This window comes from Symsagittifera roscoffensis, chromosome 5 (genome assembly GCF_963678635.1).
Source record: "Symsagittifera roscoffensis chromosome 5, txSymRosc1.1, whole genome shotgun sequence".
NCBI lineage: Eukaryota > Metazoa > Xenacoelomorpha > Acoela > Convolutidae > Symsagittifera > Symsagittifera roscoffensis.
The window spans coordinates 48,961,849-48,985,591 of record NC_087066.1 but is presented as its reverse complement, the minus strand read 5'-3'; the positions used below and the strand labels follow the sequence as shown (position 1 = coordinate 48,985,591).

At 33.9% G+C, this 23,743-nt stretch overlaps 1 protein-coding gene across 1 annotated transcript in view; it reads left to right on the top strand.

Moving 5' to 3' along the window:
• The window catches only part of LOC134846768 (protein-glutamine gamma-glutamyltransferase K-like), a 55,787-nt gene that overhangs the window by 6,815 nt on the left and 25,229 nt on the right, over positions 1-23,743 (top strand). Inside the window, exons 3-7 of the mRNA XM_063864159.1 lie at positions 99-235; positions 566-704; positions 1,221-1,339; positions 20,762-20,881; positions 21,304-21,469. Of these exons, the coding sequence (XP_063720229.1) occupies positions 99-235; positions 566-704; positions 1,221-1,339; positions 20,762-20,881; positions 21,304-21,469 (681 nt within the window). The remainder of the gene's footprint in view (positions 1-98; positions 236-565; positions 705-1,220; positions 1,340-20,761; positions 20,882-21,303; positions 21,470-23,743) is intronic.

The following is a 23,743-nucleotide window of genomic DNA, read 5'->3' as shown; positions in this document are numbered from 1 at the left end:
GAGGGAAGAGAGAGAGAGAGAGAGAGAGAGAGAAGAGAGAGAGAGAGAGAGAGAGAGAGAGAGAGAGAGAGAGCTTAGAATAAAACGTTTTCGTTCAGGTGATGTGCGAGGTGGTCCCAATGGACTTCGAGTGTCGCTGGACTCGCCGGTGGACCAGTTCCCAGACGATGGCGGGTCCTTGGAGGAATGGCAGTATCGCATCTTGGACTCCACCTCCAGCTCCTCTACCGTCACAGTATGTGATCAAACGATTCATGGGTTGCGCTTAGAATAAATTTTAATCATATTTAACTTTTGATGCATATTCAATGAAAGAATTAACTTTCGCGCGTTGCAACATTCAGTGTGACTATTTTGCAAGTGAGCGATGAAGCTAGTAACTTTTTGTTACTAGACTGCGGGCAAAAGAAGCAAAAAGCTGCAGTTTTCAGTTTGTCGGATGCAATTTTTAGTACCCGTCATCTTTTGAGTTCATTGAGGCGCTCTTCCTTTTTATTTTTGGCCATATTTGGCATTTACCTTGAGCGTTGGGCTAGATCGAAACGATAGTTGCTCCCTGTTTTAGTTGCAAGTGTTGCCGCCCAATAATGCTGTGGTGTCCGGGTGGAGCTTGAAGGCTGTGCTGGTGGATAAAGCGGGCAAAAAGTTGGACTCCAAGAAAAGCAGAGAAGATCTGTACGTCATATTCAACCCATGGAACAAAGGTAGCTGCATATCAAATTCGTTGTTTCTAATTCTCACAAAAATTTTTGATGTTTTCATAGATCTCAAAAAAAGAGCAGCATTTTTCATTTTATTTGAAATGATAAATTCCATGAACGACGTGAAATAAATGTCCTTCACCTATCGACGGTGTATGATTTTCGTGAAACTTTGGAAATTTCCTTAAACTGAATCTTTTCTCTCTGCATGAAAACCAGGACTTGGCTTAAGTACTGTTAGAATACTTGGCTCCTTTCGATGTGGCGTCAACTTAGGGGCGTCTACTCCTCCAAGAAAACTGCAAGAATTTTATTTTGTGTGAAGAACGCGTATTATATAGTTAGTTAAATAGCTTTGTAACAAATTTAGAAAACAGTTGAAAGTTGGCTGAAATGTACTTTGTGGAAGGACGACATTTTGAGGCTCAATTAAAAATGCACATATTTTGAATGTTAATCTTTTGACTTGGCTGAGAGAGGAGGGAGGGTTATGGATGATAAGCTGTTGTGTTGGTTTAGCTGACGATGTGTTCTTGGCCAATGAGAAGGAGAGGGAGGAGTACGTGATGAACGAGAGTGGCCTCATCTACTCCGGAAGTGCCTTCTGGCCATACCCCAAGAAGTGGGCATTCGGCCAAGTCAGTTCACTTCATACTATTTACAAATGGAGCCCCAAACGTTGCTTCTATTTTGCTCTTTTCTATAGATAGGAAGCTGTTCAAAATGAATCCCAGTTGGATCTTTTTAACCGACAAAGGTGTCCGGTTGGCACTACCTTTTTCATGGCGCCATTATACACAGTGGTGTTTGTGTATTCGTGAGTTGGGTCGAACGAAGCCTTGCTCACAATTTTCAGAGAAGCTCCAAACATTAACATTTTTCGAAGGTTTTGGGAAAAGATTTGGGAATTTTTGATCACAAAGTTGCGTTTTCTCGGCGCGTTCTTTCACTTCAAAATTACTGTTTATGAGTGCAAAGACACCTTAAGAAAATGTATAGGGTTCGCTGGCCAAAAGTGTATTACCAAAGGGAAGAACCGTTTAATGGTCAAGGGGTCCAATCCTCCTGGAACCTGATCTAAACTACATTTTATGATTGGATAAATTAGATATTTTACCACTGTAAAGTATTTAATATTAACCAATCATGATCCATCTAACTAACAACCCACTTATTTGTAAGTGCTGAAATTACTTGTAATTTCAGCACCAGAGAGATTTGAATTTAACTTAGAAATTAGTTGCCTCTCCAAGAGAACTTCAGCAGCCGCAATAAACCAGTATACCCTAGATCTATTGAGCCTAGCAGAGACTAGTTAAACAACCAGAGACTAGATAGTATAAGAGTAAGATTAGGATCGGTATTAGACTAAGAAGTTGCACGAATCTATCCGGCCGAAAATAAGATAGCGTGACGAGCAGACGGTGTACCCTATCCGAAATTACTCTATGAGTTAACCACAACGGTCTTAACTCATCTGGTGCGACCATAAGTCTCGAACAAGACCTTAATAGCTTAGAATTAACCAAAAATAGATTAGAATTTAGACAAAACATTTTTAAAAATGTTACACGACGATAATTTAATCGAAATGTCTCTACGACTCAATAGATCAAAGCCAATATTCCGAACGATAACAGAACTACCCGGAATTGGAAGAAGATCTCGAACCAGAGACGACATACGACAAAGTAGAAACTTACCAAATAGTTATATGATAGTACGGCAAAAGCCAACACAAACTTTTATATTTAGAATTTTATTAGCAATGAATTTAGATTTTCATTTACAAACATAAAATCTTGAAGTCAATCTTCATAATCATTTCAGGCGCTAAACAAAACTATTAATATACAATAACGATTGATAAAAAGATCTCAGATCGTTTTCCTAAAATTCTGCAGTATGATATAAAACATGTTTGAAAAATATTTATTGAAAATCAAAACAAAAATTAGTAGCATGACAATAAATTGTTAGTAATCATAAAATCATCAGTTGTCCCAGCTTCATCACCTAAAACATAACAGCAATCATAAGCTCACTAATATCATTAAAACACTAAATCTTTTTCTTAAATAAATTTAAACCATTTTAAACTTAAATTCACTTAATTTTAAAATCAGATCATCAAGGCTTATCCTTGGATCTTAATTAATTTTGTATTTAATTAAATTTAAAACTTGATCATCAAGGCTTATCCTTGGATCAAAAAGAACAATTTTGTTCTCCCCCACCCACTTAGCTAGTGTCTAACGACCTCAAACGTCGATTCACTATCCAACCCTTTCAAAAAAAACCCAAGACTAATAGAAATTTTTGAACAAAACTAACCATTCAAATTAGGATAAACAGTGAAGAACTTCGGTTATTCATCCTTCACTTGAACCCTCCTCTTACCAGACCCAGGATAAATCTTAGACTTAGTAAGTTTAAAATAGTATCTAACGAACTACTCGCGTTCTAATTATACCTGAACCTTGTGGATCGATTTACTATTCTCCAACCCTTGATCACAATCACTACCCCTAAGTAAGATTAAGTAAGTTAACACCTTAGCTTATACTAGCCACAAGAAAGTAAAAAAACATTCTTCGGAATCGATATACTTTTCTCTCCAACCCTGAACAAATAGACCCAGGTTAAGCTAACCAAAAAATCGTAAGGACTAACAATTTAAGAAAATAGAAATCATCTAACAACTTTTTGCATCCGTCATCCTAAACCTTATGTCATTTAAAAATCTAGGAAACAAACAAACAATCGTTTTGCACAACTGTGAAATAGATAACAAAAAATACGACCTTGTAATCACACCTCACACACAAACAGTTGGATATATCAGAACAAAACGACAAACACTAAAAAGGAAAATAATAACTAAACAAAGACAAGTAACACGAAAAAGATTTTCCGAAAATAGAAACGCATTTTCAGAATCAGAAGTCAGTAATTTAGACGAACTTTATAAATTAAAAGAGTCTATAGATAAAAATTGCCCCATTCACGATCAATTATATTTTTCCGACTCAGAAACAACTTCAAATTCATCAAAAAGAGGAAAAAGAAGAATAAAAAAGCAATATAAACACAAACCAGTACACTTGTATAATTGGAATCAACCAATTAGACACATCGATAATTACCTATTAACAGTCATTAAACGAAAAAATGAGCCAAACACACACTCCAAGTGAAGATAGTCCAGACGATGACGATATCTACCCCTTCCTCGTAGATGCACCCGATAATAGAGGACAGCATGATCTTTGCAAGAATTTTCTCTTAAATTTGTTTGAACCCGGAATTAGCCCATGTAAAACAGAGTTCCCAGATGTAAAAATAAAAAGACAAATTATTGATCACTATCTGAAAGATATATGTAACTTAACACAACAATACGGAATCTACACCATCGAATTCAGCTCACCAAACCCGAATCACCGCAAATATGTAATTCAAACAGACGATCTTGATTTAGAATTTTCAAAAGTATTCTCAGAATATATAAAAAGCATACAATATCATAACTCACAAAGAGCAAATTCCATATTTACTAATGAAGTTTTTGCGATAATATATAGTTATATTTCAATATTAGAAAACGAAAACCCAATCCCGCATATCTCACCGAATGAGACATCCAAACATATAAAGGTACGACATGAAATCACACTATTCTCATCTTTTCTAAATATAATTAAAGAAAATTTCACTAAAGATGATGTTTCACAACATACAAAACATGACTTACAAAAAATTTTGGCATGGTTTATAATAGATTACTTCACACATAATAAAGATTTAATTTCACAAGCAAGAAAAAACTTCAGACCCCAAAGTTCAAACGATGATACCGCCATCACAGAACAATCAGACTATGTTTGGGACCCCGAATGGTGTCATTATGCATTCATAAATATCCCACAATCAATCTCAAGTCAGGCAATAAGTACAATATCTTATGTAAGAGATTATGTAAGAGTAATACCATTATCCATTGATGCAACACCATTAAACTACAATACACTTTTACCCGATACGCGAAATAATAGTTTAAATTCGACCGTCATACACAATGAAAACCTTAATGGAACTAGGAACCTCACTCAACAAGATATTCAAACACCATCACACTTCATAAATGAAGAAATCGTCAAAACAACAACAACTACACAACAAATTATTTCACCGATACGCCCAAATTTAACAACACCAAGAAATACAAACACTTCACTAGCACAGGTAACCTTACAATCAACCGTTAAACCTTCGGTTGCTCCAAAATATCCACAAATAGATTATCAAACATATAGACCCATGACAATACCGTCAAAAACACGCAGAACATGAACAAGAAACACTTTTGCGGATCACAATTATAATTACACACATTCATCAAAAACAAACTATCCCCCACGAAAAAATAATAATAATCAGATAAGATCTCAATATTGGAATAATCCAATGGCAACAACCAACTCAGTAAATTTTCAAACTAATTCACATCCTCCACAGGATCGTAGTGAAAATTACCCATTCTTTCAACAGAATAAAAATAAAAAACAAGCACCTCATCAAACGGATTATCTATCCTCTGATGATGATTATTTACAACCAGATATATTTGCACCATACAATCAAAAATATCATGGACAAAGAATACAGAAACCACATACAAATCATAGAATTTTTTCTCCACACCCAATAGATACACAAAATCAACAACCAATACAAATGCAAAACCCGATTAATACACAATTTTTTCAACCAATTCAACCACAAAACCCAATGAATACACACTCGTATCAACCAACACAAATGCAAAATGAAATACCACTCCCATATTACCTTCAACAACACGAGATAACAAGCAATCAACTTTCAAATTTTTCACAAATGCCAAATGCCGCAGAATCATTACAAATGACAATGAATCCATACCTTATGGGTGGATCATCAATAACATCAAACAAACCATTAATGGTATTCACAGGAACAGACCCTGAATATTCTGTAGAAGATTGTTTAAATGCAGTAACAGCAAATTTAATTTTAAATATAGGACCTGAACCAATTAATACGCCACTACATCAAAATTGGATACATCGGCGCACAGCGTTGATACAGACAACCTTAGACGGCGCAGCCCAAAAATGTTTTTCAGTATTGCCTATAGAAACAAAATCAAATTGGAAACGATTTACACAAGAATTTTCAAAAATGTTTGACTCCGAAAGAAATAAACAACAACAAAGAGTTTTATGTAATGAAATTCGCAGATTACCAAATGAAACCATCAAACAATTAGCAGTACGTATCGAAACACTAGTTCGAAAAGCATATTCATTAAATACACACGACTATAAAAACACAAAAATGACAGAAATCTTAATGATGACCTTAACACCTCAATTAAGGAAAATAGCAATAAAAAAGAGAGCATCTCATCCCTCCTCAATTCGAGAGCCCAATTTAGATTTTCGAAAACTAGTAGACAAACTAGAGCAAGCGGAAATCACAATGAAGATTGAAGAAACAGAAAATCTGAAATTACAATATGTTAACCGAATTGAAACAAATACCACAAATATCAACAATATACAGGATTCAGATACAGACCTCGTTGAAAAAATCACTGAAATACTCAATATTTATGAAAAACACCCAAACTTTAAAGGCAAACCATCTTTCAAAAAATGGTGTAATTATTGCCGCCGATACGGACATAGTATTTCCGAATGTAGACAAAAACAACAGGACAATCAAAACAAACCTCAAAAATATAAAGAACCAAATAAATCATTCTATCAATACATGAAGAAAGACCAAAATCTACCAAACAAAAATGTATACAGCGACAACAGTTCAGGAAAATCACTTTCGAACAATACCAATTACACGAGAACCCAATCACCATATAACTCAAGTTATAGAGGAAGATCACCAGAACGAAGAAATACACAAAATTCGTCACAAAATCATTACAATAGACCAAATAGTCGAAATAACTACTCCAGATCAAATTCAAACACAACACAATTTGTTTCTAGATCTAATTCCCAATCAAGGAATAGATACTATCCAAACAATCAGTCACGAAACTCATCATATAATAGAAATAGAAACTACTCCAATAATCGAAATAGAAGTTATTCAAACAACCGAAATCAGAATTACCCGAACAATCGATCAAGGAATAACTCATATAACAGATCAAACTATAACAGACCCAACAATAATTATCAAAACAGATCTCGAAATAACAACAAAATCGACATTCAAGTTATAATAATCGTTATAGAAATTATTCCCAATCACCACACAGAAATAATAACCATTATAATAATTCTAACAATCGCCACAGAAGTAGTACACCTAAACATCAAAGACATATCAATCAAGTACAATCAAATCCAGAAACAACATCAGACCCCCCAGGTATTGATGACACAGTAAATGACGAACTACAACTAAATCAAATAAACTGTGGATCATCAGATTTAGAAAGTGAAATAGAAAACACTATCTCCATAAATATGATAACAGTCGAAAATGACTACGAACCTATTATATATGAACAACCTTTTTCATCACACATATATGAAAATCAATTAGAACTCCTTCACAATTATTATATTGAACCCATCCATTCCACACAAACGGCACAAGAAACTAACGAAATCAACACTACAAATCAATCCAATGAAAATGACAAAACAAAATGCTTGAATACAAATCACATCTATCAAAATATACAAAAAGAACAACCCAAAGAAAAAATTTGGACAATACCATTTCTTTTAGAAAGTCCAAGAAACAAAGAATTTCAACCACCAGATCTTGAAATTGATTTTTTAATTGATTCAGGAGCAGAATCAAACATAATAAACATTCCCACATGGAATGAGATAAAATCATTACACCCAACAGCACAAGGATCAACATTGGTAAACTATGGAAAAATTCAATTATTTCTTCTCCCCACAAGAACAATAGAGCAAAATAAAATTTTAAATAAACCATTTAAACAAATATTTCATATCACTGATATTAAACACAATATCATTGGAATACCATTTATCTCTAAATATATACCAACAATCAACATTTTGAATAGTAAAATACTAATCAAAGATAAATACACAAAAACAAAAGACACATCCCTAACATTTTTTCAAAGATTAAATAAACAACCACCATTCTTTTCAAAATTTTATCCAATATATAACTAACAAAGAAAACACCTGAAACCACTATCAGGAAATATATATAATTTTTCAATAAAACAAGTTCACCAATATGATAAAGAACAAAATAAACAACAACTCTATACGTCAGACTTTGAATTCAAACCTATCCATAAGTTTTTCAAAATCACAATTTCATCCATAAAATATTTGAAAAACTCGAATTCAGATATTATTTCGTTACATGTATACAACAATATCCCCTATCAAGTAACATTACCTTTAGGACTTTTAGGATATTGCAAAACCAACGCTACGATATCACCAATACACGAAAAAGCATACCGCGTCAATAATATACTCTAATTATTAGATATTTGTCAATCCACAATTCTTAATGAAGAATTATCCATAAATAATATAATAAGTAATGAAAAAAGAAATACAGATTATTTCACAAAAACCCCATATTTCAAACCTACATTTAACATAAATAACTATACAGAGGATCAACAGAAATTTTTAACAATGTTTAACTTCCAACATTCACAAATAACACAAGACGAATTTGATAAATTAGCCAAACAGCTAATAAAATATTCATCAGTCTATGCAACATCCAAATTCGATGTTGGCAAAATCAGTCCATCACTACATCTCCCATTAAAACCTGACGTAGTTTTCAAAAAACAAAGAGCAAGTAAAGTACCAATTCATTTACACGACAAAGTGAACAGATTACTCGATATTTTAGAACAATACAAAATTATATCACCGGTAAACAAAGAAGAACAACCAAAAGGTAACACATTTATCAACCCTGTTATCATCCTAGCAAAAGGAGAATCATTAAAAATAGTTCTAGACGCTAGATATCTTAATTCACTAATAGACGAATCAAAATGCAATTCGCCTATTGAACCAATACAAGTTATTTTAACAAAAATAAACGGAAAATACTTTACAACCGCAGATATGAATAGTGCATATAATCAAATGCCACTAGATGAACAATCACGACGCTTGACACAATTTGTTATTGGAAATCAACAGTATGAATTCAACCGCCTATTCTATGGAATATCCATAGGACCAGCAGCACTTTCAGCTTTTATGAGCAAAATTTTTAGACCACTAATACTCAAGAAAAACGCAATCACCTATCTAGACGATGTTTTTATGCAATCACAGACAAAAGAAGAAATGTTCAATGTTTTAGAACACTATCACAAAATACTTCAGAATGAAAATCTGAAGGCCGCCCCCGATAAATCACACTTCTTTTTAACACGAGTTAAATTCTTAGGACACAATATAGAAAGAAAAACAATCACTCCATTAAAATCACGCATTGATGCTATTCAGAAGCTCCAACCACCAACAAACAAAAAGAAAATCCAAGAATTCCTTGGAATGTTAAATTTTTTAAGCAAATATGTCTATAAAATGCAATTATACCTAAGACCATTCTATAATATACTTAGACAACAAAATAATTTTGAATGGAACACAGAACATCAAGCACAATTTGAAGAAATTAAAAAACTCCTAACTGAACAAATTTCGAATACAATTCCAGATCCAAATCAACCATTCTATGCAATGTGCGATGCTTCGAATTTTGGCATCGGCGCAGCATTATTACAATCACACAATGGTACAAACAAAATGAATCTTATATCAGCAAATTCTCGATTATTCACTCAAGCAGAGCTACGACTCTCAACTCTAATGAGAGAATGTACAGCCATAATATATACACTAACAGAGTATGAATTTCTGATACTTGGATCAAAACATCCAACAGTTCTATTCACAGATCACAAACCAATCATTTTTCTCTTTACACAAAAATCTAATCCAAATCACCGAGTTTATAGATTTCAATTAATTCTAATGAAATTCCCAAACTTACATATAGTTTGGACAGCAGGAAAGAATCTTGCATTACCAGACACTTTAAGTCGAAATACACCACCTGAATTACTTACACGTAAAACTACAGTTGAAATACCCAAAAATATAAAATTTTACCTTGCAGAAAAATCACCCCGACTAGAATGCAAATATGCAGTAAAAACTGACGTTGAACAATCACAGATAAATAATCTACAACACTTCCCACTTTATTTAGATTGCCAAAATAACCACTACGAAATTGATCTACTTGGAACATCAACCTTTGAACCAATTCCATATTCACAATGGATAAAAAATAACACCCAACAAAAAAGAGTAAAACAACACCCGCATAAAAAAGACCTTTTTCCGTTAATCGAAAAAGAAAATCTAACTGATAAAATAAATTTATCAGGACCACAGACAAACGATTTAAAATACACAATAAATCAAGTTTTTGACCTTCATGACCCACTTGATACAATTCCTTTATCTAAATTCGAAATTGAAAACATTTTTCTCCCCCCAACAGATAAAATTACACTTAATACTTTGAAACAATATCAAAATCTTGACCCAATAATTAGACAACTAAAATCATGGCACAAATATAAAACTAAACCCGTAAAGGCAGATACAACAATTTTAGGAAATAAAACACTCCTCCGATATTTTCGAAAATTTAATAAAACAACAATTAATGAAAACACAGACCTTCTAGAATACCAATTAAATGAATCGACAGTTCCCTGTCTCCCCTTAAGTATGATTCTCATAGCTTTTAATATTTCACATACACAAAATATTAAAGGACACTCTGGATCAGAAAAAACATATTCAAATTTCATACAAAACTTTTATTTTCCAAATACACCAATTTGGATAAAAGTACTATGCAATGATTGTATAGTATGTCAGCTAAATAAACCTTATCCAAATCAAAAACAAATAGCACAAAAACAAGACTTTAAAGGACAAAGTTTGTACTTTAATCACCGTATTTCATTTGATACAAAAGGACCAATTTCACCCTCATCCGAAGGAAACTCCTACATTATGGTAATTGTTGACGCATTTACAAATTATGGAGCACTTAACCCAGGACCACATTGTAACGCTTATTACGCTTACACAACACTTTATGAACACTGGATAGCCAAATTCGGACTACCAGAAATTTTAGTCATAGACAACGGTACGGAATTCATAAATAATGAAATCATCACACTATGTCATTTATATAACATCAAACACAAACCACGTACATCTCACGCACCTTGGACAAACGGCTTAGTCGAAGGTATGAACCGTTCACTACAAGAATATCTTAGATGTATCATCAATGGAAATGATACAAAATACACCGAATGGTCAGCAGATGTAAAACTATTTCCCTTAGCATATAATTCACAAATCACGACAACTCTAGGAATGTCACCATATGAAATGGTTTTTAATCAAAAGCCACGCAAACCAATTATGTTTACAGCAAACTCTCATAAAAATGCACAAAGTATTTGTCAACCGAATAAAGACTCAATTTGTTATAACCTACCTTTACACACACACGATGAAGATCATTTTCATCACCCACAAATTCTTAAATTAGCCTTCGGTACACACACCAAATGGATTTTAAACAGAGATAAAAAACACAATGAAATTTACCAAAAAGTAACAAAAAAGTTGTTACAAAGACAAAACATTAATGAACAAATAAATTCACGCTTTACACCAGCCTCCGATTTAAAAATTGGAACATTTGATATAATACTCAATTTTAACACTCAAAAAGGAATTTCTAAAAAATTACAACCCCTTCGTAAAGGACCATACCAAATAATTGCCAAACCCACTGATGTCACAGATAAAATCACCGACTCAGACAAAAAAGAAATTGTTCAACATCGAAACAATCTATTACCTTATTACCCAAAAGAATACGCACTACGCGAACTACCTCATTTATATTCTTTCAAGGTTTAAAAGTTATTCAAAATAACCCACATACGGAGAATAAAACAAAGGAACAACATGACATTCATCTCAAAAACCAAAATAAAAAATCAACCACAACAAAAAACAATACAAAAAAGCTAGATCACAATATACCTCAAAAAGAAAGAAAAAATAGAAAATTGACAGAAAAAATAATACCCCAAGAACAAATCGACAAATCAGAACATAGAGAGTCATCACGACTTAGAAACCAACCACGTAAAAACTATAAAACATTCATCCCACAATCTAAAATATTAAAGAAAGTCGAATTTCAAAAGCAGCTTTAATCTTATATTTCATAATCTTTGCACCATTGAAATATTTTGAACTTTCATTTTTCAAAATAACATGCTGACAAACACGCAGCGACTCTAGTTCAAAATTAGCCAATAGGATTCATCCAATCCGTCACCTTCTCTAACTCTAACACAAACCAACTAGACGAACGATATTAAACTCCAGGCATATCTATAACTATAACTTTGCGACCTCCAGGTCAAAAATAAGCAAACCACTCCAACTTGACAACTAAAATAAATATCACCATAATATCATAACCCTCCCTTATCTAATAACCCAAAGATCAACAATATTTCCGCAACTCAGACCTCAAATACCCCCCAAAACAAATATGTTAAATTAGCCTAAAGTAAAAGAACGACCATTTTAATTAGCCTAAAGTATAAAAATCTCAAAAATACCCCAGATCATTTGACAAATAAAAATAAAGAAAAAGAAGACCTCCCGATCACCATAAAATTTGCCCCCAACAATTTTTCACAAAACTCAACCCACTTGTCAAAAAACCAATAAATAATTCGACCACACTTGAAAATTGCCTCAAACACCAAAAAATATTCGATCGAGAAGCCATTTCTTAAATGCTCTTCTCTCGACCAGTCAACATAATTCTTAACATTCTCATAAACTTTTTAACGATATTTAAACTTTTAATAATATTTCTTTTTGATACCTTTGAATCTTTTGTAATAATCTTAATCATTTTTTGCAATATTTTTTTAATTTTCTATTCCCTATTTGAACTATACCTCCAACTTTCAAAAACCCTTGATTATATCCACAGGTACGATTTATAAAATTGTCTAAATGATAGGAACTATTTTCAGTAGAACTGATATTTTTCTACTATTTGTAATTTTCATAACATTTCTATCATCCCTCATCTTGACAATATGCAAATGTATAAAGAAAGCAATCATCACATTCGCCCTAGCAACAATCCTCCTAATTCTTTTTCTAGAAGAATACTATAAAAAACATAAATTTTTCCACTAAAAGAATAAATAAAAAACCATCAAAAATTGCTAACCAACAATCACACAGTCAGTCTTCACCGACATCATCCCAAGATAACCCAACACCATCTTCAACTACCCAAAACCCCCAAACATCTACACGAATTTCCTTTCAAGATAACCCATATACCTTTGAAGAAAGACACGCTCGTTTATCTGAACCACTAGAACCAGTTCAACGACAAGCACCTTTAAGTGAACCAACATATAACTTATATCCAACACTACCACAAGAATTAAGTAGAATACGAAATGTTAGTCAAAACCAAAATACAGTCGAAATAAATAGACAAATTATACATCCTCGACGAAACAGAAATTTTCAAACTCCCCGAGTTCATTTTGATATACCTCAATCCCCATCACAAAGTACTCCAGAAAACCCCATTGGTATATTACCAGAAACCCCTACGCTTCTTTCACAACGTAGCACCTCAAGACTACCCTCAGATTACTTAGGTTCAACACCAACATCTGAACAAATACGTGAAAATCCCTTTAACCCCCCAAACCAAACATCACGACTACCATATTGGACAACACAATCATTCACACAAGGTGAACCAAATTTAATCAATGATCCAATAGATATTTCTACGGATACAACAACATCCTCATCACTACCAGAAACATTATCACTACCATCAACACCATCAAGCCAGATTTCACCAACGCCTTTTAACTTAAATTTCCCAAATAACCTCGACGCTAGATATCGAGAACAATCATCAACAAATATTCCTTTAAGACTAGACTGGAATACATTCACAGCACCTCCACCATTATTTGGACAACACCCAGAAAGTAACCGACTCCACAACTGGGCACTCAATAGACTACAATATCGACAAGATATCCACGAAGACATTCGTGATCATAACATCCAAATACTCCAACAAAATAGCCTACAATTAAAATTTGAAATAACTGTTAAACTAAACAACATTACTCAACATCCCTACCCATTAAACCCGCCAAATATAACAGCTCAATCACTACCGCCACCATTTATAACAACTGAAGTAATATACAAATACGACAGATATACCAAAAAGACAATTGGTTACATCACATTCTATAACACATACTAAGGATTATCATACACATGTATATTCTAAAAATATTAATTTTTCTCCAACTCTTTTTTCTAGTAATCTCCAATCAGAACATAAACCCTTCCCCCCGCACAGGACCCCAAGATTTATTAGTAACACATTACGATTGTGAAGAAAATGAACAAAAAACACTACACAAGTATGCAATAAATCAAGTATCACAATGCGAAACAGAACCACAAGCTATAGAAACTAAAAATGTAATAGCGACACTTTATTCAAAAGCCCGAGCAACAACAGTCATAGGATATAAATTCACAGCAACATTTTCTGAAAAGAAAGTACACTGTTCACAAGTCTCAAATGGAAATAAAAACCGACTTGACCACGAATCATTCTACCAGAGTAATATCGAACGACTATTGCATCTCAATCCCGAAGATTGTAAAAACGAGTTACTCAGACTAAATATCACAAGAAATAAAAACACAGATAGAAAATTAGTATATTTCCAAGTTTTTGCAGATTCTGTACATCAAGCAGAACTTGAAAGATATCAAGGACATATAAAATTAGATGAAAAATACCCATACAACGGCGCACACGGAAGATTAACTTATGACATACACGATAAACACTGGATACCACATATTGGTATAAATAATCCTTCAAACTGCAAAGCAGACACGAAAAATAAAGGATATCAAGAAATCATGTTTTTTGATTGGAAAATACAACTCGAAAAAATACAACTCACACGCGACTTATCTGACAACACAATGATCTATCAAGGAATTAGATTACCTTGTAAAAACGATCACGGCTATTGTGACCCTACAACACGAACACAAGCAACAATTGTTTGGTTCCCCGAAGACACATGTACAACATTTCAAGTAGCAAAAATACACGCTCGTATGATAAAATTTCACGAAAAATATTTTATACAATCAATTCCATATGAACAAGTAAATCCATCACGAAAACAAAGTTGTAATTTTAGAAACATACACAATATAGAAAATAAATTGACACGTTTTCAAATATATCAAGAAACAGAACTTGCATGTAAATACAGAAACCCACTTCACAAAACACAATACTCCGAAATATTAGTTGAATACGAAAAAGGATTCGACATGACCACTGGAAAAATAAAATTTGACCCTTATACCACAGGTCACCCTCTAAACGAAGGAACATCATATATACCAGTTAACTTTCAAAAAAGCAATGGTCAACCTGGTGGAAAACTAAAGCCACATGACACTAGAAGTACACGTTTACAAGAACTATCACTAATGAATAGTACATATTTCGGTAATATCCACTATGATATTCACTTAGATATGAAATTAGACTACACAATTAGCCGAATTTTTCAAGAAATGTCACTCTCTGAATTAGAAACACTTCACCAACTATGCGAATTAGAAAGGACACAAATCCTACAATCACTTGCACTAGCAGTATTAAAAATACCCTACGCAGGATATTTACTATCAGGAAATAGATCAAATTTTTTAGACTATGAAGGAAACATTTTATGGTTCTATACCTGTACCAAAAAAGTATCACCACTATATGTTTTTGAAGATAAACGATGCTATAAAAGAATCCCTATCTTTTATTAGAATAAAGTACATTTCGTTGACACACTTTCAAGACGAACCTATTTTTGGGATACCGAAGTCCCATGTGGATCAGAAAATAGCCACAATGTAGTACAACTGAACCCTGATGAAGATAAATATTACCTTCTTACCCCATATCCCACATTAATGCAATCACTCAAAAAATTTTCACCTGAAAGCATTAGAGCTATTACTCGAAACCCAAATATTGACCTACAATCAATTGGAATATATTTAAAATCCGATATCCAACAACACATTAGAACACAACAATTCCAAGAATTATTAACAAAAATGGACACTATACAAAGACAATCAATTGACCAAAACTTACGCAAACTTGCCGAAACCGCATGATTTGCAGATATTTATACACAAGACTATAGCGGATATTTTAAAGACATAAAAGATTATATATATTTAAACGGTGAAAAATACCGACCACAAGATATCTCACCTATAAATATTTTTAGCTTTGTTACACTCAAAAATGAAATTCTTGATTTTCTAGGATGGCCCTATTACATCTTAGAAAAATTAACTATTTTATACGCAATGTTTAACTTTATAGGATTTCTTTTTTCACTTTTAAAAGGAATCTATAATACATGCGCTATACACACACAAGTAAATAGACAAGCAAGTGTAGCACGCATACTATTTGCAGGATTTTTTGGAATTTTTTCATCATCAATAAACAAAATTCTTTTAGACGCACAAATAAAAGAATACAACACAAAAATAGCAACAAGACAGAACACATATGACGAAGAACGCAACAATGTAGAAATAACGCCTACAGCACCACAGTTACCACCCCTACCACATAACCATCCATTATCCCTAGTCCCACGAAATTTTCGAAACTTAGCAATAACACATAATCCAAATTCTAGACCAACCATATCACAAAGCCCCATTCAACATATAATGACACATCATTCACAAGATGAAAATACATATGAACAAATTATCGAACAACCCCATACCACCGCTTTTCAATCTCAAAATAATAATTTTTTTAGCCCACGATGAGCCGACAACTTGGATCCCTACACCGCTCAAGTTCCCATCCAACCAACCTCAACACTCCAATTACAATAATTCCACTTTTTGCTTTCCCGCCACCCAATTTCCCAACCAATAATGTAACATCAGGCATGAATTCAGACACTAATTCAAATATTTTAGTTTTATACTCCATTTCACAACTCAATAACCCTAATATTAAACCCCTGATGAATTTGCAGACTCTGAACCATCTCCATCCAATAATTTTCCAACCAACTCCTCAGTTTTTTCAAAACCCCCTTTTCATCCAATCCCACCAAATCACCCACTCCCATCCATTTCTACACCCTCTTATGCTTCACAAGTCACCCCAACCTACTCTTCATTTCATTCAGACCGATCATCCAATTCTCCAGATACTCCCCAAATCTCCCAAGAATTAGATAATTTTATCACCCTACAACAACAACCCTTCCACCTTGAAAACCCCACTATAAATCAGATTTCATCCACAATAGAATCATCAAACCCACCTACCCCTACACCCTCTTCAGCCTATACCGCATCATTAGCACCATCATCCACATCCACCGAATCATCAAATAGCACTAATAGAGCTTATCGCACTTTCAAAAGAAAATTCCCAAACCATCCATTTCCAACAAAACCAGGAACAGCCCGTGAATATATTAATCATCCAAATCACACTAACACGAAAGATTTTTTAGCAATCACCCTACCTTCATTTCCACAATATACCTTGAACACCCCTAACGACACTAACGACACACGTAGTTTTGTAGATGAACAAGTTTTAATGCCTACACTTCATTGGACATCATATTATCATTTTACTAACCCCCTTTGCCTACCTTTATCTAATACTCACATCGATATAGAAAGAAATCAAGATATGCTATATCGACTCACCACACCATTAACACATAGACAATTTACTTATATAGGATATAAGAAGTCACTAAAAATATACACTGCACCCCGAGCTAACGAATATACGCTAGAATATTACGATCACAACATCATCCGAGCTAACCAAGACCAATTTTTAGATGATGATCGTTTCGCTAACCCACAAATCACAGAAAAATTCTTCATAAAAACACCATATGTATTTACACTCAATATATTTGATCGCAAATTCGACCACGTCATTTCTGAAGCACTAACCGACACGCAAGCTTATGAAAGTTTTAAAGAAAAATTTCAATCATTTTCACTAACCTTCAATTTCCTTGCACCACAAGAACGCAATTTGCACTGCTCACACGACATTATGTTACGTACTAAACAAACCCACACATATACATATTATCGCTTCATACAAAATCACTTTGACCTACACACTCCATCAAGACAACCACACCACCGTTTTCAATTTATTAACTCTAAATACACATCACCATTTTTTCTTAACTTCACATATTGCATCAAAGATACTAACCTTCACGGTATTCTTCGCAATTATGATCCCATAACCCAAATGTATATTTTTTGTCCCATCACAAAGACCTTCAACGCAGAAGAATCCAGACCCTTCCTTATCCCACATGAATTTGTCCAACCTATAGAAATCCCGATATTAGAATTCATCCACAACACTAAATACAATCACAAATTATATAATCTCATCCAAAACACACCTTATGAGTTTGCAGTTGGCACTGAAGAACTAAAAACTATTAAAGCACTTCAATTGCTTTGGCCACTGCTTCAAACTAAAAACATCATTTGCATACTAGCAAAATTACTAACAAATTCCGACATAATCCACGACATCTTCCCCCACGGTTTTTTCCCCGACGACTAAAAGGTAAGTATAAATTCTATATATTCTTCACTAATAAATTCAAATTAAACACTAACCATTCTTTATCCATGTCTCATTTAGATTTTTAGTCTTCATCCCACGATCACCTACAAATCACACAAAAGAAAAATAAAAAATAGAAAACTTCTTCAAATTGTTCAAAACTCTATTAATATTTTGCACTAGATCAATTCAATAAAAATCATACCAATGTAGTAAATTAATTTATAAATTATTTCCCTAAAAGCAGTAATTCTAATAATGATGAAAATTTGTAACTTAATTTTTCCCCAAAACTAGCAGTAAAATTGAAATTCTATGTAGTAAATTGATAAGAAGAAAATGCAGTACAAACCTTTTGATATTTTCATTTACTCGCACAAGAACTCTATCCAAATTCGCACAGCTCGCCCACGAAGAATTGTTTGAATAATGAATCTCAGTTTCAAGCTTTAACACTCAACAACTCTAACACACGATAACACGTTTCAAACTTTCCTTTAACCCGGTTGGAAAGGAATTATATACTAAACAAAACTAACCAATGCAGCTTACTAAACACCACAAATCATAGTATAACAGCATGACTAAGAAAAGGAAACCAACGGTACCCAAACCGAATTAACCCAGTTTAAAACTGGATAATTTATTCTTTTGAAGACTATTATAAAGTCTAAGAAAGAAATAATAAAACACAAAAAAGTCGAAAGACAAACCCATACCAAAAACGATTTGATTTTTGAAAAAAGGACACAACCAACGAAACATAAGAAAAACCACAACAAACCCAACATAAAAAGTTATCACATAACAGGATTTCTCACAGAAACCGCACGAAATCATACTCCCACTCCTGGCCTAACCCACCAGAGAGGACGTCCTGAGCATGCTCTATAGCCGGCCTAACCCACCGCGCTACATCCACGCTTTGTGACCTACTTCTATTTTTAATAAGAGGTACTCAAGGGTGAGTAGCTCTTCAAAATAACCGAACTAAAACAAAAAGCTTTTGTGAAAACAACTAACCAAAATCATAACTAAAACACCGAACTAATAAAAATTTTATAAAATGTAAATTATACTTTGCAGTATATAGATCAGCATACAACACCAAAGACGAACATCTAAAGACAAAATGACCCCACTACACTCGAAAAAGAATGGCCAACCACAATCAATATGCCGTCCACAATCACAACTCAAAGGATTTAGAGTACGACTTGACTTCGCAGAAAAGGACTTCATTGAAATAGACCAATGACCACCTCGATGTTCAAGTATACGTACAGATCCGAGTAACCAGGCATCCCCCTTCACGCACAATCTCCACGCCATTCCCAGACTAGGTTGAACACAAAAGAAGTTCTCTACATGAAACAGAAAAACCTGTCATAGCAAACCATTCTGAAACCAGATTTTAGTTTGTTGAGAAAACCCAGTCATTGTCATAAGAAGACACAACGATCGATCCTGGAACTTCTCTAACAGGAGAACCCAGAAGAAATATGATGTTCGCCAAATACCAACGTCCATCATCCATCCTTTGAATTGCAGAAAAACTATTCTAAAAAACTCTGTAAAACCCGGATGGGTGGAACCTGATCTAAACTACATTTTATGATTGGATAAATTAGATATTTTACCACTGTAAAGTATTTAATATTAACCAATCATGATCCATCTAACTAACAACCCACTTATTTGTAAGTGCTGAAATTACTTGTAATTTCAGCACCAGAGAGATTTGAATTTAACTTAGAAATTAGTTGCCTCTCCAAGAGAACTTCAGCAGCCGCAATAAACCAGTATACCCTAGATCTATTGAGCCTAGCAGAGACTAGTTAAACAACCTGAGACTAGATAGTATAAGAGTAAGATTAGGATCGGTATTAGACTAAGAAGTTGCACGAATCTATCCGGCCGAAAATAAGATAGCGTGACGAGCAGACGGTGTACCCTATCCGAAATTACTCTATGAGTTAACCACAACGGTCTTAACTCACTCCCCTTAAATCTGTGCCTGACCCGGCAATCGATTATGTCAATCTCACAAAGAGACTAAAACTGTGGAAATTTATGGATTCGTCGCTGGTTTGTTGATAATTTATTTTCTTTTTCCTTTCCAGTTCGAGACGCCGGTGCTGGAGACTGCGATGAGTCTGCTGGACAAGGCGGAGTTGCCCCCCAACAACAGACGGAGTGCCATCCATATCAGTCGCACCATCTCGAAACTAGTCAACTCTCAGGTCACTCGACAGACTAGACAGTCCTAACTATTTCTCAGAGAACAGTCTGAAAAACGGCACAATTTGTCTAACACCATCCCCCAGAATGAGTTCTTCTAAGATGATTAATTAAAAAAATAGTAATTAGATGAACGTGGACATATACTGGAAACAGTTCATTATCATGATTATTATAGCAGGGCAAAAAACAGAACAGACTCCCCCTAATTTTGCATGGGAGGCTCTGTGGTGTGGCTGTCCGGCCTGAAAATTATCAAAACAACACATATAAACTGTTATTTGAAAAAAGACGCATATCATGATAACTTGAAACAATTTCAGCTTATTTTAATTTAAGTCTCAGTTTATTTTTCGCATATTTTGGCCGCACTTGTAGACAATCTTCATTTTTGAAAATGGAACATGGCGCAAATGATTGTCAGGACGACGAGGGTGTTCTGGTCGGCAACTGGTCTGGCGACTACAGCGGGGGGAGGGCGCCCACTTCCTGGACCGGCTCAGTGCCTATCCTTGAGGCATACGTTGAAAATGGCGAGAAGCCAGTCTCATACGGACAGTGCTGGGTCTTTTCCGGAGTGGTCACTTCAAGTAGGCATCATCAGTTTTTGTTCTCTTTTTTCCCATTTTAATCCCCCGAACACAGTTACGTCTGCGATAAATATGTCTTCTATACCTGGGTTTTAACCCGGTCAGCATTTTAGCCAACTGAACTTTAAGCCCATATTCTTCTCACTTCTCTCTGGCTTTTGACAATATATCAACTGATATTTCTGTCTCGGAGAACTACTACACTTTAAATGGCCAAACTCATATAGTCTTTGTTGCCTAAAATTAAACTAACGGCAACGTTCGTGGCATCGCTTCTGGTTAGAACCAGTTTTTTTTTAACGAGAAATATTTCGTTGCGCAAATTTTTTGGCCTATTTATTTTTTGCTTATATTTAGCTGCTGCTTCATTTTTGTGTCAGTTTTTTCTCATATAAGAAACAACTAACTGAAATTTGAAATCTAAATCGAAGTAATTCTTTTGAGTTGCTTCAATGAGTTATATAGTTTTCCTGTGAACTGGTTTTGCTTGATATCAATTTTTTCTAATCTTTGAAATGTGTTTTGATTTTGTTTTAATTTCGGCCATTTTCTGATTGACTTTTTTGGCTTCAGGAGAAACGCTATGAAATCTGAAAACTAGGTGACTGCTACGCAACGCAATATTTTTGAAAAAGTGTTTGGAAATAACTATTTCCAGTATTTAGTTACAAACTTTTGCTCAATATCGCTTTTTTTCGGACTTGATTATTTTTTCCAATCACGAGTCATTTTTTTTGGTTGTTTAAGTTCCACTCTTTTTTTCCTCGTAAAATCAGGAAATCTAAGCAAAAACGGAACTTGTCGAGTTACATATATCATGTTAGTGTTCTTTCAGTCGTGATTTGAACGATATGTTGAAAGTTCAGAACAATTTTCTCAAAAAATCTACAAATTTTAGTATAATTTTGAGCAAATGAAGCAAGTGAGCATGCTAATAATAAGGTGATAAGCTGTTTTAAGCCATGAAAAAAAAAATTTCATTAAAATTAGTTTTTGAAAATTTTTTTAGCGCCTTCTTTAAAAAAAATTTTTTAAAAATGTTAGATGTCCTAATTCTTCTTGATTTTTTGTTTTTGTTTTCATTTTCTGAAGGAAAATGTTGTCCAACTTTTTATTACTCTCGAACACGCCTAACAATTTGAAAAAGAACGTTTTGTTTTAAGCTTTTTATCATTTTGGTTGATCTTACTGTGCTACTTGTACAGCAGCCGGCTATCAGGTAAAATTGGTGCTTTTTTCAGTATGAGGTCGGTTTTAATCCAAAGGTTTACCGAAAAATTTTGTCCTGGTCTTTTTTGAAAATATTTTGAATACAACAAAATTTTTATCAAAAAGTGATTTACAAAAAGAATGAGAATTGTATGGCAGTGTTTCAAAAAAGCATACTGATTTGTTTTTCATTTATTATTTATAAAAGTTTTAATTTTTTGATACCTATATTTTTTGGAACGAAATGGTCTTGAAAGTAGATTAAGCCGCAAAAAAGGTAGTTTAAATAAGGATAGATAACGCCGCAAAGTTTCAATGGTAGCTTGCGCTGCAAAAAAAAAATTAGATAGCAGTTTATAATCCGGCTGGAAGCCTTAAACATCGTACTTGTCTATTCTTTCTGTCTGGATTTCAGACAAGATGAAAAATTGTATCAACTATGTATCAAATTTTCAGTTTAATGCTAAGTTTTCATTGAGTGAGGACCACTTTCAAGAAGATTGTGAAAGATTTATCATTAAGATGTTTTTAAGTAGTTGTCTTCATTTGTTGTGAAAATAGCTGTTTTTTTTTAAATATTTTGCTACAGCATTTTTTGCCGATGTTTCATCAGTTTTCGCTCTATTTTCTCGGCATGCGTGGAGTGCTGGGAAAGGTTAAAAATGCCTCAGTTAAAATTTTCTATACAATGCTGATTTGCTGGTTAAATAGTTCTCAACCAAGCTAGCGTCGGCCTTTTTCTCTCATTTTGCACGGTTTCAATAGGCTGTTATAGACTTAAGCTGGTCGAGGTATAGCAACTTGAATGGGAAAACAAAAAACTACTGCATAGAAGAATAGAAGAGTAGTTTTTTGCTTTTCCTATTCGAGTGCCTGGCTGGCTTTAGTGTTAAATATTCGTAGAAGTTTTCAAAAGGCCCTTTAAACACGTCGAATAATTGGCTTAGGGTAATTTCTTTTAGCAGTCAGAGCCAATGGCAAAACGACGTGAAAGAGCTTCATTAGCTCGCGTATTAATTCACGTTTTGCAAGTGATTGCATTATTGAACATAACATCAGGTTTGA